Genomic DNA, 13,303 nt, shown 5'->3' with positions numbered 1-13,303 from the left:
AAAATTAGAAATTTTTTTTGAACTTTTAAAACATTAACTCACATCAAATCTCCCACAACACAAGAAAGCACCTTTTTACTTTGTCTAATATTTTATCAAGTTTCAGATATTACATGGTTACATGTTAGAATGGCTGTATTAGTTTGTTTATAACATTTAGAAACAAATTTTAGGTTTTTCCCATACCTACAAGGGTACTTAAGACTGTAAAATTGTAGGCTTATTAAAAGAAATGAATGCTTTTCTAAAAACACAAACTAACAGGCCAACTCTGCCAGTCTTAAAACAGTAAAAACAAAACACAAAACACCCACTGCTAGCTAAGTATTTCAATATGACCTAGGGGATTGAATTGTCTACAAAAAGTTGCTACTAACTGGCACAATAATTTATGTATTTAAATATAAAATGATGGTTTTTTCAGTGAAAATTACTTACTATTTGATTCATACTGAAAACCTGTCTCTTGCAAAAGGAGCAAAAGGCCAGGGTCCTAATCTCATGACTGAATATACCTTTTTATTATCAATATGCAAAAGACATCTCCCAACACTCAATTAAGCTATTACCTAGATGATAACACCATGCCCAGGAATGACTTTTTAAAAAAAGTTATACCGAGATATTTCACCCCTTTGGTAATTTTAATATATTCATAGAATTGTATAACCATCACCACTATCTAATTTCAGAACACTTTCATCACCCCCAAAAGAAACCCTGTATCCTTTAGCAGTACACGTCCTATTGCCCCTCCCCCAGTCCCTGGTAACCATTAACCTACTTTCTGTTTCTTTGGATTTGCCTATTCTGAACATGTCATATATATGGAATCAATTTTGTGACTGGCTTGTTTCACTTAATATGCTTTCCAGATTCATCCATGTTACAGTATGTATCAGCATTTTATTCCTTTTTATTACCAAATAATATTCCATTGTACAGATATACTACATTTTGTTAGTCTGGTAATCAACTGATGGATATCTGTGTTATTTTCACTTTTTGGTTATTATGAATCATGTGGCTACAAACATTCAAATGTGCAGGTTTTTGTGTGGACATATGGTTTCCTTTTTTGGGCAATATATATCTAGGAATGGAATTGCTGGGTCATATGGTAACTATATGTTTAACTTTTTGAGGAACTGCCAAACTGTTTTCTAAAGTGGCTGCATCATTTTTCAATCACATCAGCAATGTATGAGGGTTCCAACTGCTCCATATTCTGGTCAACACTTGTTAATGCCTGTCTTTCATTTTAGCCATCTTACTGAGAATAAAGTGGCATCTCATTGTGGTTTTGCTTTGTATGATGTGGTTACAGTTAACCTCCTCTAAAACTCTACCCCAGGTCTTACCATAGGCAAAGTAATCTCTCCCTCCCACACTCTGTACTTCTCTCCCTTACCAAGCATCAACCTCCAGGCCCCCCAATCTGGGTTAAAGTATTTTAATCTTTAAACTGTTCAAAAATATCAATAACATCTTTTTTTTAGGTCAATTCGACACTGTCTTCCTTCAACCACCTATCAAAAGTCTGGCATGAAAATTTATTATAATGGTATTTTTCAAACAATACAATTGAGAATGGAGCTTAAAAAACATTCAACAGGACATTTTCTCCTCATCACCTCATTAAGCAGTTTGGGGCAGGACACAGGAGTTGCTAAATGAGGTGAGGAGGAGAAGGGAGAAAGCGGTCTAACTAGCCTTCAGCTCTCTCTGTCCCCTGGATATAACTGTGTTTTTTCCCTCTACTATGAAAATAAAGTTTAAAGGCTAGTTTGGAGAGAAAGTACAGATAATGAATCTATTAGTCTAAAGAGAAGGGGAATAACATTTTAAAATCTACCTGCCACCTTGAATTCATGTTAGATTAATGAGTAAACAGTTCCATTAATAGCTTTATTCCTAATTACATATAATGTATTACTATTAATCCTCTTGCCCTAGGGGAATTTATAATTTAGAAGAGATGAATCTGAGTTCTGACTGACAAGCACAAAAACTGGCCCTTTTATATAGTGTAGAGCTTGACTGGCTTCTTCTTACCTTTTAATGTCCCTCACAGCACCTTATTTATTATCCCTCATTGTACTTAACACATTTTATAATAATTATTTATTTTGTAGCCGACAACCCCCTGCCCGCCTGCTAGCATAGTACCTGGTACATAACTGGCATTCATCTGTTGAATGAGTAAATAAATACTCAGATAGTTTCTATCCCTAGTTAGTAGGATGCTATTAGTAATAAACAGGAGAATCTCCAAGCTGAAGCAAGTCCAGAATGAGTTCTGAAGCGACCTCAGCAACCAGGGTAGCAGAACAACATGAGTATAAAACAATGCAAAGAATATGAACCACTCCTCTTCTAAATCATTCAAATTTATTTCAGCAGAAATCTATTTGACTTTTCCCTCAAGAAGTCTATAATCTCTTTTTCTGTTTCTTATAACTAAGTCTCTGGGTTGTCACAAAAAGTGACATCACCAAATGGCTCTCTTCTCCAGCACATTTTATAAGATACTTGCTATTAATGCAGAGTTGATACAAATATAACTTGAAACATAGTTTTCTTTTAAAAATGAATTAAGTTTTCTTGTGTTTGATGTGAGGGGCTTGAGTAACACAAATAAACCATTAATTTAAATTATCATTCAGTGACTTTAAGTTTTAAAAATTCTATATGAAAAACTCATTATGTAAACAAAGAAAAACATCTCTTCACTGTATAATTATTTGTATCATTGAACCATCATCAAATAGAAACTACACATTAATTTAACTTCATTAACATGTATGTCTATTCACCCTTGGCAAGTAGGAGAGACTGCTTACCACGATTGATAAACTATTTTGACACCATCCTCCTGACTGTAACACTAAAAAAAAAAAAAAAAAACTAAACTGCAAACCTCAAATATTGAACTAATTTTGATATTCTATAACCTTACGTATTAAAATGTTCATTTCAGCTAGCGTCTGTTTTTTAAGTAAAAAAAAAAAAATGTAGTGACGGCAACAATGAGTAACAATCTCCAACAGTATGTTTTAAAGAGGACTTCACTAAGCACATGGCCTAGAATTATACTTCAAATCAGCTTACATCAGGCTTCCTAACATGGTAACTTTATGAGAGTTCTAAATTTTAGAAACAAAGCATACCAAAAATGCATCATCTTTAAGGCAGTAAAGCATGCATGTTTAAACTCCTGTATGTGTCAGAGCTTGACAGCGCGGACAAAACTTACCTATTCCATCTAGCGCTGCCCATCCCCCATCAGATTTGTTTGCCTGGGCATACCCACCATGTGATAAGGCTTATCTTTAAAGGTTGAAAGATTTCCTGGTCTCCTCTTCAAAAGTAATTCCCAGCTGTGACCAGAGGGCCAAAAGCTAAACTTAAGTGGTGCAATAAACAGTTCAAAAATATCTCTGAAACCTCAGTGCACTCAAATCCATAAAACTATTGAGAAGTAATCTTAAGCAAGGATCCAAAGCAGTCACTGAAGAATTCATAATCTAGCATATTGTATTAAATTAATTAAGGACTGGAAATATTCTTAAAAGCATCTAGTATATGAGTCCAATTAAGTCAAGAGAAGTCAGGTATCTTTCTGAATGAGTTGGTTACACTGTTGATACCAGAAGAACTTGGGTCTCTTGATTCCCAATTGAGTAGGTAAATTTTTCTACAACACAATTTAATTCATTTGAATTCACATGTAGAAAAGAGGATGCTAGCTAACTTCTTCTAATGGATCTTTGGAGGGCATATAAAATGTCAGGTCAGAGCAATGTCATAACTATTTTTCTCACTGGATAATGTGCATTTAAAAACTACATTGAGTATCACATTTAAAGAGGCATCCAGAGAAGGGAAGTAAACCGGTAAAAAACTCAGAACTCTTAATGCATAAAAAAACTGGAGAAACCACAGTTAAAAGAGAACACTCTGGGATTAGAAATGTATTCACAAATTTGAAGGGAAGTAAATTTCTGAGTAATAAAGGGACACATATTTTCTGGTCATTAGAACCTTCCTTAAATAGAATGGACTGCCTTCTAATGCGGTAAGCTCCTAGTCAAGGGAAAGGGAAAGGTCAAAGGTGAGGTTGGAAGGTAATCTCTTAAGGATATGGTAGAGGTGAGGCATGATAATTCATCTAGATGGCTTCACCTCTGTAATTGGAAACTCATTACCTTTGGGTAATTTCCTCAAGATGAGTCACAATACAATATATAAGTAAATGCTTCAACCATTGTCATCTTCCTCCCTCTGAAATTTCTGTGTGCTGGTATTGGTGACTTAGGTGTGCTTCTGAAAAGATTAACTGCATGTAATCTAAATTTCTTTAAAATTCTGGGTGTCAAAAGATCAAGTCCAGATTCTAGTTCTGTCACTTAACTATATAACCGTGGGTAAGTCACAATTTCCCTAGATCTCAGAGAAACTCAGATTTGGGGCAAAATCCCTACCTCTACCAGTATTTTTTAAAAAATATATGTTGGTGGCTTGGGGAGTCACAAGGACTGGGTGGCACTATGGCATTTAGTGGGCAACAGTCAGGGATGTTGAATGTTCTTCAGTGCCCAGGATACACCCTCGCTCCTCCTTTGAGAAATGTTGACTAGAAGAATTACAAATTCCTTTTCAGGGTCAAATTGTATGAGGTTTATTTGTTTTAAGAAGTTTTAGTTAGCAACAGCTCTATTTACCCAAAACACACTGAAACATCTTTTCCTCCCTACCCTAAGTAGTTAATAATATAATTCACAACCAAATACTGACATTTTAGGATCACCAGGCAAGATTTAAAAGAGGGTAAGGAAAACAAAACAAACAAACAAACAAAGAACTTGTTTTTAATGCACGAATATAAAGAGACTTGCTTCAATAAAATTCAAATGATTTGATGTTGGTATTCTAGGTATCCAAGACTCCATTAATGGAGTCACAGATTTAGTTTCTACAGCCTTTAGTGTTTTATCCTACCTCTACTAGAACAGACTTAGGTACATTTAGGTACATTTTCATCAAAAGTAAAATATTACTTATAACAGCTATCAGAAATATTTAGTCTTCAAGGAAAAAGGTTAATGAATGTCTAAACAGTTAAAAAATTTAACAGACCTTTAATTATTGATGCAAAATATTTCACTTTGATAAGAAAGATGTGCTGAACAACTTTTGGCTTTTGACTTAATAGCAAGTTTTGGGAAACTTTGAAACCAAGGACCAAAATCAACACCTAGGTTTTAATTAGCTGTGACATTTCCATGCACAGAATTTCTATGCACAGAATATTGTGGATAGTAATTATAAAGGATATTCTGAATTTGCCAACTAGGTTGTTTATTACCTCCTTTAAGTCTCAAAAGATACACCTTTTAATCCAAATCTCTAGTTCCAGTTATTTTATTTACACCAAACGTGTTTTTAATTCCAGTGGTACCATCAGCACTTATTTCCAGAAACACAGATTCTAACACTACTTATTATGTCCTTTTATATAAACAGGGACAACAACATTACATAAAGATCAGTTCATTGACCATTAGTATTCTGGAATAGATTTTTCATTCTGAAAAACAGGAATTATAATTTTTGTGTATGTTTTCATTAGGGCTTTTACTGGAAAATATTCAAATGGCTATTATTATGTAAAACAGTAAATAATTTTACAACATACAAGAAAATATTTAAACCTGAGACTCTTCATGTTTGCAAGTATAAAATCTCTAGGAAAAAGAGTGTTAATAAGAAATAATTTAATGACCTGCATAATACTCAAGCATCAACTTTCTTTAATACAGTGTAAAAACATTCCTAATATGATTCCTGAAAAACAAATAAAAGCCCTTCTTTTTTCGAAGTCAGTAAATATCAGCTAATTCTTACTGGCACTGGATGTCACTTCATGATTTGTTACAAATTACTAATCAATGCTGTAAAATAATATAAATGTCAATGATATATAGTTTTTAGGGAGGGGCAAGATAAGGGTATGGGATTAAGAGATACAAACTACTATGTATAAAACAAATAAACAACAAGAATACATTGTACAGCACAGGGAAATAGTCATTATCATATAATAACTTTAAATGGAGTATAAGCTTTAAAAATGTTGAATCACTGCTATACACCTGAAACTAATATTGTAAGTCAACGTAAAATAAAAACTCCAATAAAATTTTTTTTAAAGATACATAGTTTTTAAATGTTAAAGAATAAAAAATCAGATAAAAAAGAAACAATGCATAACTAATTATTTAATTTCCTGAATTTATATTACATGGATAATTTATTAACTTCATGTGGGATGTGAATTATTCTAAATATAATTATTCTAAAGCATCTGATAAAGAACAGAAATATAAAAGAGGCTGGTGTTTGAAGGAGGTGAGTGATAAAGTCAAGCTTGTCAGATGTAAGGTGTATCTTCTACTCTAAAATGTCAAAAGACAAAGGTCAACTTGACTTAAGGTAAAAAATGGTAAATACTTTCATATAGATTTGGGGAATACAGGAAAACAAATTTCACAACCATGAAGGCAATAACCTATCATTTGTTGGTGTCTGCATGGTTCAAAGGGTCAGAAAGGGGATAGTCTATATTTTTTTGGCAGATAAAATGCAATCCACCATAGAACTTCAGATTTCAAGGAAAACTCCTTCAAATTCAGCAGCTAACAGCTTGTCTCTATTTGCTGTCACTCTGGATCAGAGAAACCCACACTTTTTTTTTTTCCCTTTCCTGCTCCCCTTCAGTTACACTTGAGCTCTCTGACTGAAAAGGTCTGGAACAGATTAAAAGTCGGGCCTCAAAATAAAAAGCTTTGGCATGTTGTCAAGCCTGTCTGGAATACACATACACAGTGGGCCCAAAAAGGGAAACTAAACGCAGTAAGAGTATTTTATGAAAACTTTTCTTGGCATAGCTAACTGTACGCCGTGTGTACATATGTGTTGAAGGTGGGAGGGAGATTATCATTATTTTTTTTTTGGTACTTTCTCCCATTTAAAACAAAAGATCAACTGTGTGTGTAATTAATGAATCTACTTAAGCTCACAGCCAAGTTGTTTTATTTCATTTTTTATTAACCGAAAATACTTAAAAAAAAAAAAAGCTTTGTTCCAATTGCTGATTTCTACAGTTAGCTAAGAGTTAATCATCATTTTTCATAATCTCGTGTAGAGGGAAAAAAATCCCACAGTACCATTTTTTAAAATTTCCAAAACATGGACAAGCAGAATTCATTTCATTAACGATGATTTAAGGAAACATGTCTGTTATCGTTCTAGTCCATACAAATGGCAACATTTATTAAATTCTCTACCTTACTTGGTTTCCTGTTTCAACCACAAGGGCTTATTCAAGCATTAAATAGAATCTGAAGTTGCAAATTATTAACATGCCACATTACTTTTTTAACACTCAAATAGGTCTTGAAACTCAAAAGGCTAGCATTTAAGCCAAACCGGATATCTGTCAAAATGACAGTCTCTGCCCTGATCCCACCTTTGACTTTACTTGAATAGGGGATTCAATCAGTTCATAAAGCTGACCAATCAGTGAGCTTGGGGCAAACCCAAATGTTGGGGTTTTAAAAAGGTATACATATAGATATAGGAGAACTGCTCAGAACGTTCCTGACGGGGAAGTTATTTTACCCAACCAGCTCTGGATAGAGTTTTTCTTTCTCTTTTTCCCCCAGGACTGTGTTTTGATGGCATTCACAGAGTTAATTCCTCTTTCCCATAAGGGCCCCACAGTTGTTGTTAGGTCAACCCCTGTAAAGCTTCAAAGGTTCCGAGTTCCCTCAGTCTGACCTACTCAGTGATCTGCACATTGTTTTCATTTAGCTGCATCCAGTCCAAGACGAAAGCTTTAAAACCACAATGATCTGCTCCTTTTTAAATACATTTTTCCATGGCTTTGGAAAAATGTCTCAGAAACCCAACTGAAGAAACTGAAAACAGTGAAAAAAATATGTGTAAAAAGGCCCTAAAGAGCTTGTATACTATTATCAAAATATGCACATTCGGGAGGGGAGTATTTCTTTGTGCAAATGGTGATTTTTGTCATTTGATTTGGAGGGAAATATGGCTTTTTTGGGGTTTGTTTCCCAAATGAAAAACAAAGGAAAAACCCCCTTTACTTAAAAGGGGGGTGGGCAGAAGCGAAGAGAAGGAAAAAAAGGCTTTCATTGGTCTATCTCTAGGGTGACAGGGGTACCCACCCCCCCTTAGGATAGAAAACATTATAATACCCTGGCACAGGATGGTACTCATTGCTCTCTTAAGTTAAGCATAAGCAGACACCACGTTACTGACAAAAGTTGATATCCCAGGTTTTAGATGAAGCGACAGACTGATTATTTCTGTGGCTAGAAAGATCATTTTAAACACGATCACTGTGTTTCCCAAAAATGTGAAAGGAACAGTGAGTCTGGTTAGTAAACCACCACAACATTCCTCCAACCCCATCCCAAGAAGTCCAAGCTAAAAAGCTGATTTAGACCTGAATTTCTCAAGTTTAAAGTGAAAGGTATAAAAACAGTACTTGGATAAGTTGGATGGGCAGTCATTTTTTAAAATTATAAAGCAGTGCAATTTAATTTAAATGTACCTTCCCAAATTCACATACCAAAAAACAGTAATCAAAAATATCTAAAAAGATTTTGAGATGAACCTTTACCAAAACGAGGGTCAAGCCTGGGGTCTAGCCAAGAGGTGGTCTTGTTCTTATGGTTTATATAGTATATTTCTCCATCCTGAGTCATGGCTTGTTCCCATCCATCAGGAAGAGGACCTATAAATACAGAAAAAAAATCACGGTTGGTTTTTAACTTGGTGCATCTAAAAAAAAAAAAAAAAAGTGGGAGGGGTGCTAATTTAAAAAGAAAACACATCCTGACATAAAACAACTCATTAATGCAGAATTAACAATGTGTTCAGAGAAGAAAGGTAAACCTGTATACTTGATTCTTCTCCACTAAAAGGAAATTACCCAATAATAAAATCTACACTCCCAAAGACACAGATGTAAAAAAGGTCAGATTTTCGGAAAATGCTCTGGAAGTCATGACCCAAATAACTGTTATTAGTGTTAATATATGACATGGAGTGCTGCAGCTCAGGGACCATCCCCCAATCCAGTCAGTTTTGGGACAGTACCTTCCTAGAGACTCCAAAAGGTTCTTTAATAAGGAATATATGCAAGTGTTCTCAGAGTACCTACAGTATCATAAACATTCTGCTTAATATAAAGCACAGTTTAGCTAAGCCTGCCAAGTACCATTTATTTCCATTATTTATGTGACTGACTCACACCAAGAAAACTATAATAGAGAAAACATGGTTCAAAAAAGCTTATTCTTAAGCAGCCTGGAAGTTGCTAGGAGGTGGGGATTGTGGCTAGAAGTTTAAGTTTGTCAGAGACACTGGAAGGGGGCAGAGTAAACACCAAAACTGCTGGAAGGCAAATTTCTCAGGAAGAAAAAGAGAAATGGTACAAATTTCAAAGCTACAGAGTGAGGAAGTAATACCTGGGAGATAGGGCTAAAGAATATAGAAAGTATAAGAAGATTATTCTATCTTTATGAGGGTAGGGAGGCTAGACAGTTGCTTTTAAGAGGTAATAGCAATGAAAAGAGAGGGAGGCCCAGTGTAAACTACTAAATTCAGGCAGATTTCCTCCTTGTCTCTCCCACTCCCCCGCTTCCACTTCCCACTCCCACCAGGAATCAGGAAAGGCAAAGGTAAATTGGGAGAGTCTGAGTAAATGCCTAAAATTTTCCATCTGTGGAGCAACACGAATTGGCTGCTTACTGTGTGCCAATCACTGTGCTAAGTATATTAGGTACGTTAACTCGTTTAATCCTTACAATGACCAAGGACAGAAGCAGTAAGTAGTACTATCTCCAGTCTAATGGGGAAACTGAGGCACAGAGTGGTATAGTCGGTATATCACAAAGCTAGTGTCAGAGATGATACTCAAACTTAGCAGCCTAATTCCTGAGCCATTTTCCTCATAACAACACTTCTTTTTATTCACCTCCCACATCCAAGGTCAGAGCCTAAGTATGCTTCCTGTGCAAAAATGGAACAAGTTCTTTCTTTCCATACTGGCAGTCCAACACAGCCTTAAGAGTAACGCTGAAAGAGTAACTTTGGTTAAACAGACCGCTCACACAGGCCCATGGGACCCAAGGCCCTAATTCTAGGCCAGTTCCGTTTGTATTAGGAACAGACCAATTTGCTACTATAGTATCATCAAAGATCTACTTTGATGGGGTCAAAATCCTGTTAGGGAATGCAGGCATGTGGAACTGGAGTGTTCTGTACTCCTAGACAGGCCACAGGGGGAAGACCCTTCTCCAGTCCTGAATATGGAATTCTGCACACAATGCTAACCATGTCCAGAGTTGGACTTTGCTGCAGAAATCCCGTGTTTACTAAAAAGTGAATGGGAAGCAGACTTGTTTGACACATATAAATCAAACCAACCACTTTTCTCAGCAGCCTTCAGTGTCACTTTGGGTTCTATTTCCGCACTAGGAAGACAGAACTTCCAGAACTGAATATTAAGGGTTTGTTACTGACTTTAATTGCGAAGGTGGCTCAATTGTAAAATGCTTCTGAAAAACAAGTAATTAAAATTCTAACTTCCTAAGATATCATGATGATGAACAAGTCAACAGAAGTCACTGGATGCCTTTGGAAGCATCAACCCAATGGCCCTAACAGATCTCATTATAGCCTCCAAACCTGCCTCCTGAGTAAATGGATTCCCTACTTTTTTTTTAAAAAACAATATCACTCTCTACCTTTGTTGTCTGAGTTAGAACCAAGAACAGTATCTGGGATACAAATCAACTTTCCCTTTCTGTTCCACCCACCCCATGCTGTAGACTCCACTTACACTCTCATTGATCTGTTGCAGTCCGTCTCTAAGAATTCAACCATCAATAATTTTCAGCTCTTTTTCGTAACCACTACAGACCTTTGTTCCTTGGTGTCTGACTTCTTATTTCCTCTCCTCATTCCAGTGTCTCCTATCAAACAGCCACCAGGGTTTTCTTCTTAAAATACTACCCAATCAACATTTATATGTTACTCACTGACTTTAAAAACGTTTCCCTTGCTCTCTACCATCAAAAGGAAAATGCCAGCTGGACTCATTTCTTAATAAGTCTTCTTCACACACCCAACCCTCACTCTGCTCCCCAAGTTCTCACAAAATCATGCCATCTCCTTGTATGTACTATTCGTGTTATCACAGACAGCCTTCTGCCCCATCTCTTATAAACTCTTATTCACCTTAAAAGAGAAAGCGCAGATGTCACCTCTTTGATTCAGCCTTCCCTGATTACCCCACATAAAATCATTAACTTCCTCTTCTACTCTGTATTAACGTTTTAACAGATAGAGCTGCATTTACTTGCTTACATGTCTGCCTTCCTGACAATGACCAGGCCACTTATCTTTTAACTCATGTCCAGTATCTGAGTAATTGCTCACTAGATATTTAATGGAAGAATGAATATCCTGCCTTCTAATACTTTGAACTTTCTATAAACAAGCTTAAAATCATATAGTACATATATGGGGTTGGCCAAAAAGTTCATTTGGGTTTTCCCGTAAGATGTATATGGAAGATAAATATCACAAATATATCAAAAACTTCAAATTGTCTATGCATTCACACACTGACATGAGCCACAAACATTCCTTCACAGGGACTGTACTCAGTAGCCTACCACAGAACCAGATTTTGTCAAAAACTACAAAATTTTTCATACAAAATCGTATTTATATATTTATAATTCATATACATGCCCTATCTGTGATTTTAAAAAATAAAAGCTACACACTGTATAGACACTCTTAACTCATAGCTGTAGGCAACATTTTTGGATGGAATTTCTCCCCCAATAAAATCAACGGCATATTTTATGTACATGAAGGCTAAACTGCATAAAGACAGCTTCAGTTTCCCAGATATGCATCTCCTTTTAGGGCAGGTTTATAAATTTAAAAAGGCAAGACAAATGTACACCTCAGAATCACTCTCTTAGCTACAAGAGTTGTCATGTAATTTCTGTGAAGTTCTGATACATGCATTTATGTAATACTGGTATTGAAGGCAGTAAAGCAATATATACTTTTAATGTCATGGCCTAATAAAGGCTTCATTGTCATTCCAATCTGATTCTTGATATAGTGATTCATAACTTCTCTAAAAATTCAAATTTCAATGGGACACTGTGTTAAAGAGACTCTAAATAGATTTCTTAAAATATTTCCCTGAAATATCCTTCACATAAGACAAATTTCACTAACATTAGATTAAGTAAAAAGGGAAAAAAAAGAATTAAATATGGCACAAGATGTTACAGAAAAACCCAAAACAACTTTTTTTCAATTAATAAACTTATAAACAGAATATGGGAATGACGTTATTAATCCAGTGTTTTTTGCACCTTAAACCTTTTGTTCATAAGTGTATTCACTTTTACAGTTCATTTGAAATTTTTAAAAAATGTTTAAGTTTTGTAGAAATGCATAATGGAAAAAGTGAAAGTTTCTTGTAATCTATTCCCCGGGGGAAAAACTGAACAACTTTAGTTATGTGATATGTTCTGGATTTTTTTCTTGTGCACATTTTGTAACACACATGCATAACCACTGATGTCATGCTCTACCTGAACCATACTTGCTGTATTCACTTAATATATATTATAGACATCTTTTCTTAACACAACACATAAGTCTCTCTCATTCTTTTTAATGGCTTCACAGATCTTACTGCACAGATGTATTAGAATTCATTTATCCCTTTTCCCAGTGTTACATAGAATTGTTTCTAAATTTTTTTTGCTGTTATAAATAATAGTGCAATGCACAACCTCTGGGGGGCAGCAATGGCAGCAGCACCTCTACCACTAACTAGCTCCATTACTACCATCACACACCATGTTCTTATCCATATCATACAGATGAAACACAGTTACATTCAGACAGATTACCTGTCCAAGGTAAACAATAAAGTAAGCTTCCCTAAGGTAAAGATTTAAACCCAGGCAGTCCGACTTCAGAGTTTCTGCTTTTAAACCATACAACACGCTGCTTCCCAAAGATATAAATACATTCCCCAAAACTTAGGCAGGTGTTTCCATACATTAAATTTGCAAACAATCAAAAACAAAGCTCTAACTAATTTTAGACATGAGGATATAAAGGAGAGACAAGCCCGGTATACAAATAAAGAGCATAGTGATTTCTGCCT

At 35.3% G+C, this 13,303-nt stretch overlaps 1 protein-coding gene across 12 annotated transcripts in view; it reads right to left on the bottom strand.

Moving 5' to 3' along the window:
- Positions 1–13,303, bottom strand: part of YAP1 (Yes1 associated transcriptional regulator) — a 108,765-nt gene that overhangs the window by 29,253 nt on the left and 66,209 nt on the right. For 4 of the 12 annotated variants that reach the window (XM_057552361.1, XM_057552366.1, XM_057552363.1 and 1 more), the window contains exon 4: positions 8,705–8,824. The exons of 4 other annotated variants lie outside the window; for them this stretch is intronic. In XM_057552361.1, coding sequence (XP_057408344.1) covers positions 8,705–8,824 — 120 coding nt within the window. The remainder of the gene's footprint in view (positions 1–8,704; positions 8,825–13,303) is intronic. 4 more of the 12 variants (XM_057552362.1, XM_057552367.1, XM_057552365.1 and 1 more) reach the window with 1 other exon arrangement.

This window comes from Balaenoptera acutorostrata, chromosome 9 (assembly GCF_949987535.1).
Source record: "Balaenoptera acutorostrata chromosome 9, mBalAcu1.1, whole genome shotgun sequence".
In the NCBI taxonomy this organism is placed as follows: Eukaryota; Metazoa; Chordata; class Mammalia; order Artiodactyla; family Balaenopteridae; genus Balaenoptera; species Balaenoptera acutorostrata.
The sequence above is the reverse complement of the archived record's forward strand: the minus strand, read 5'-3'. Positions and strand labels throughout refer to the sequence as shown.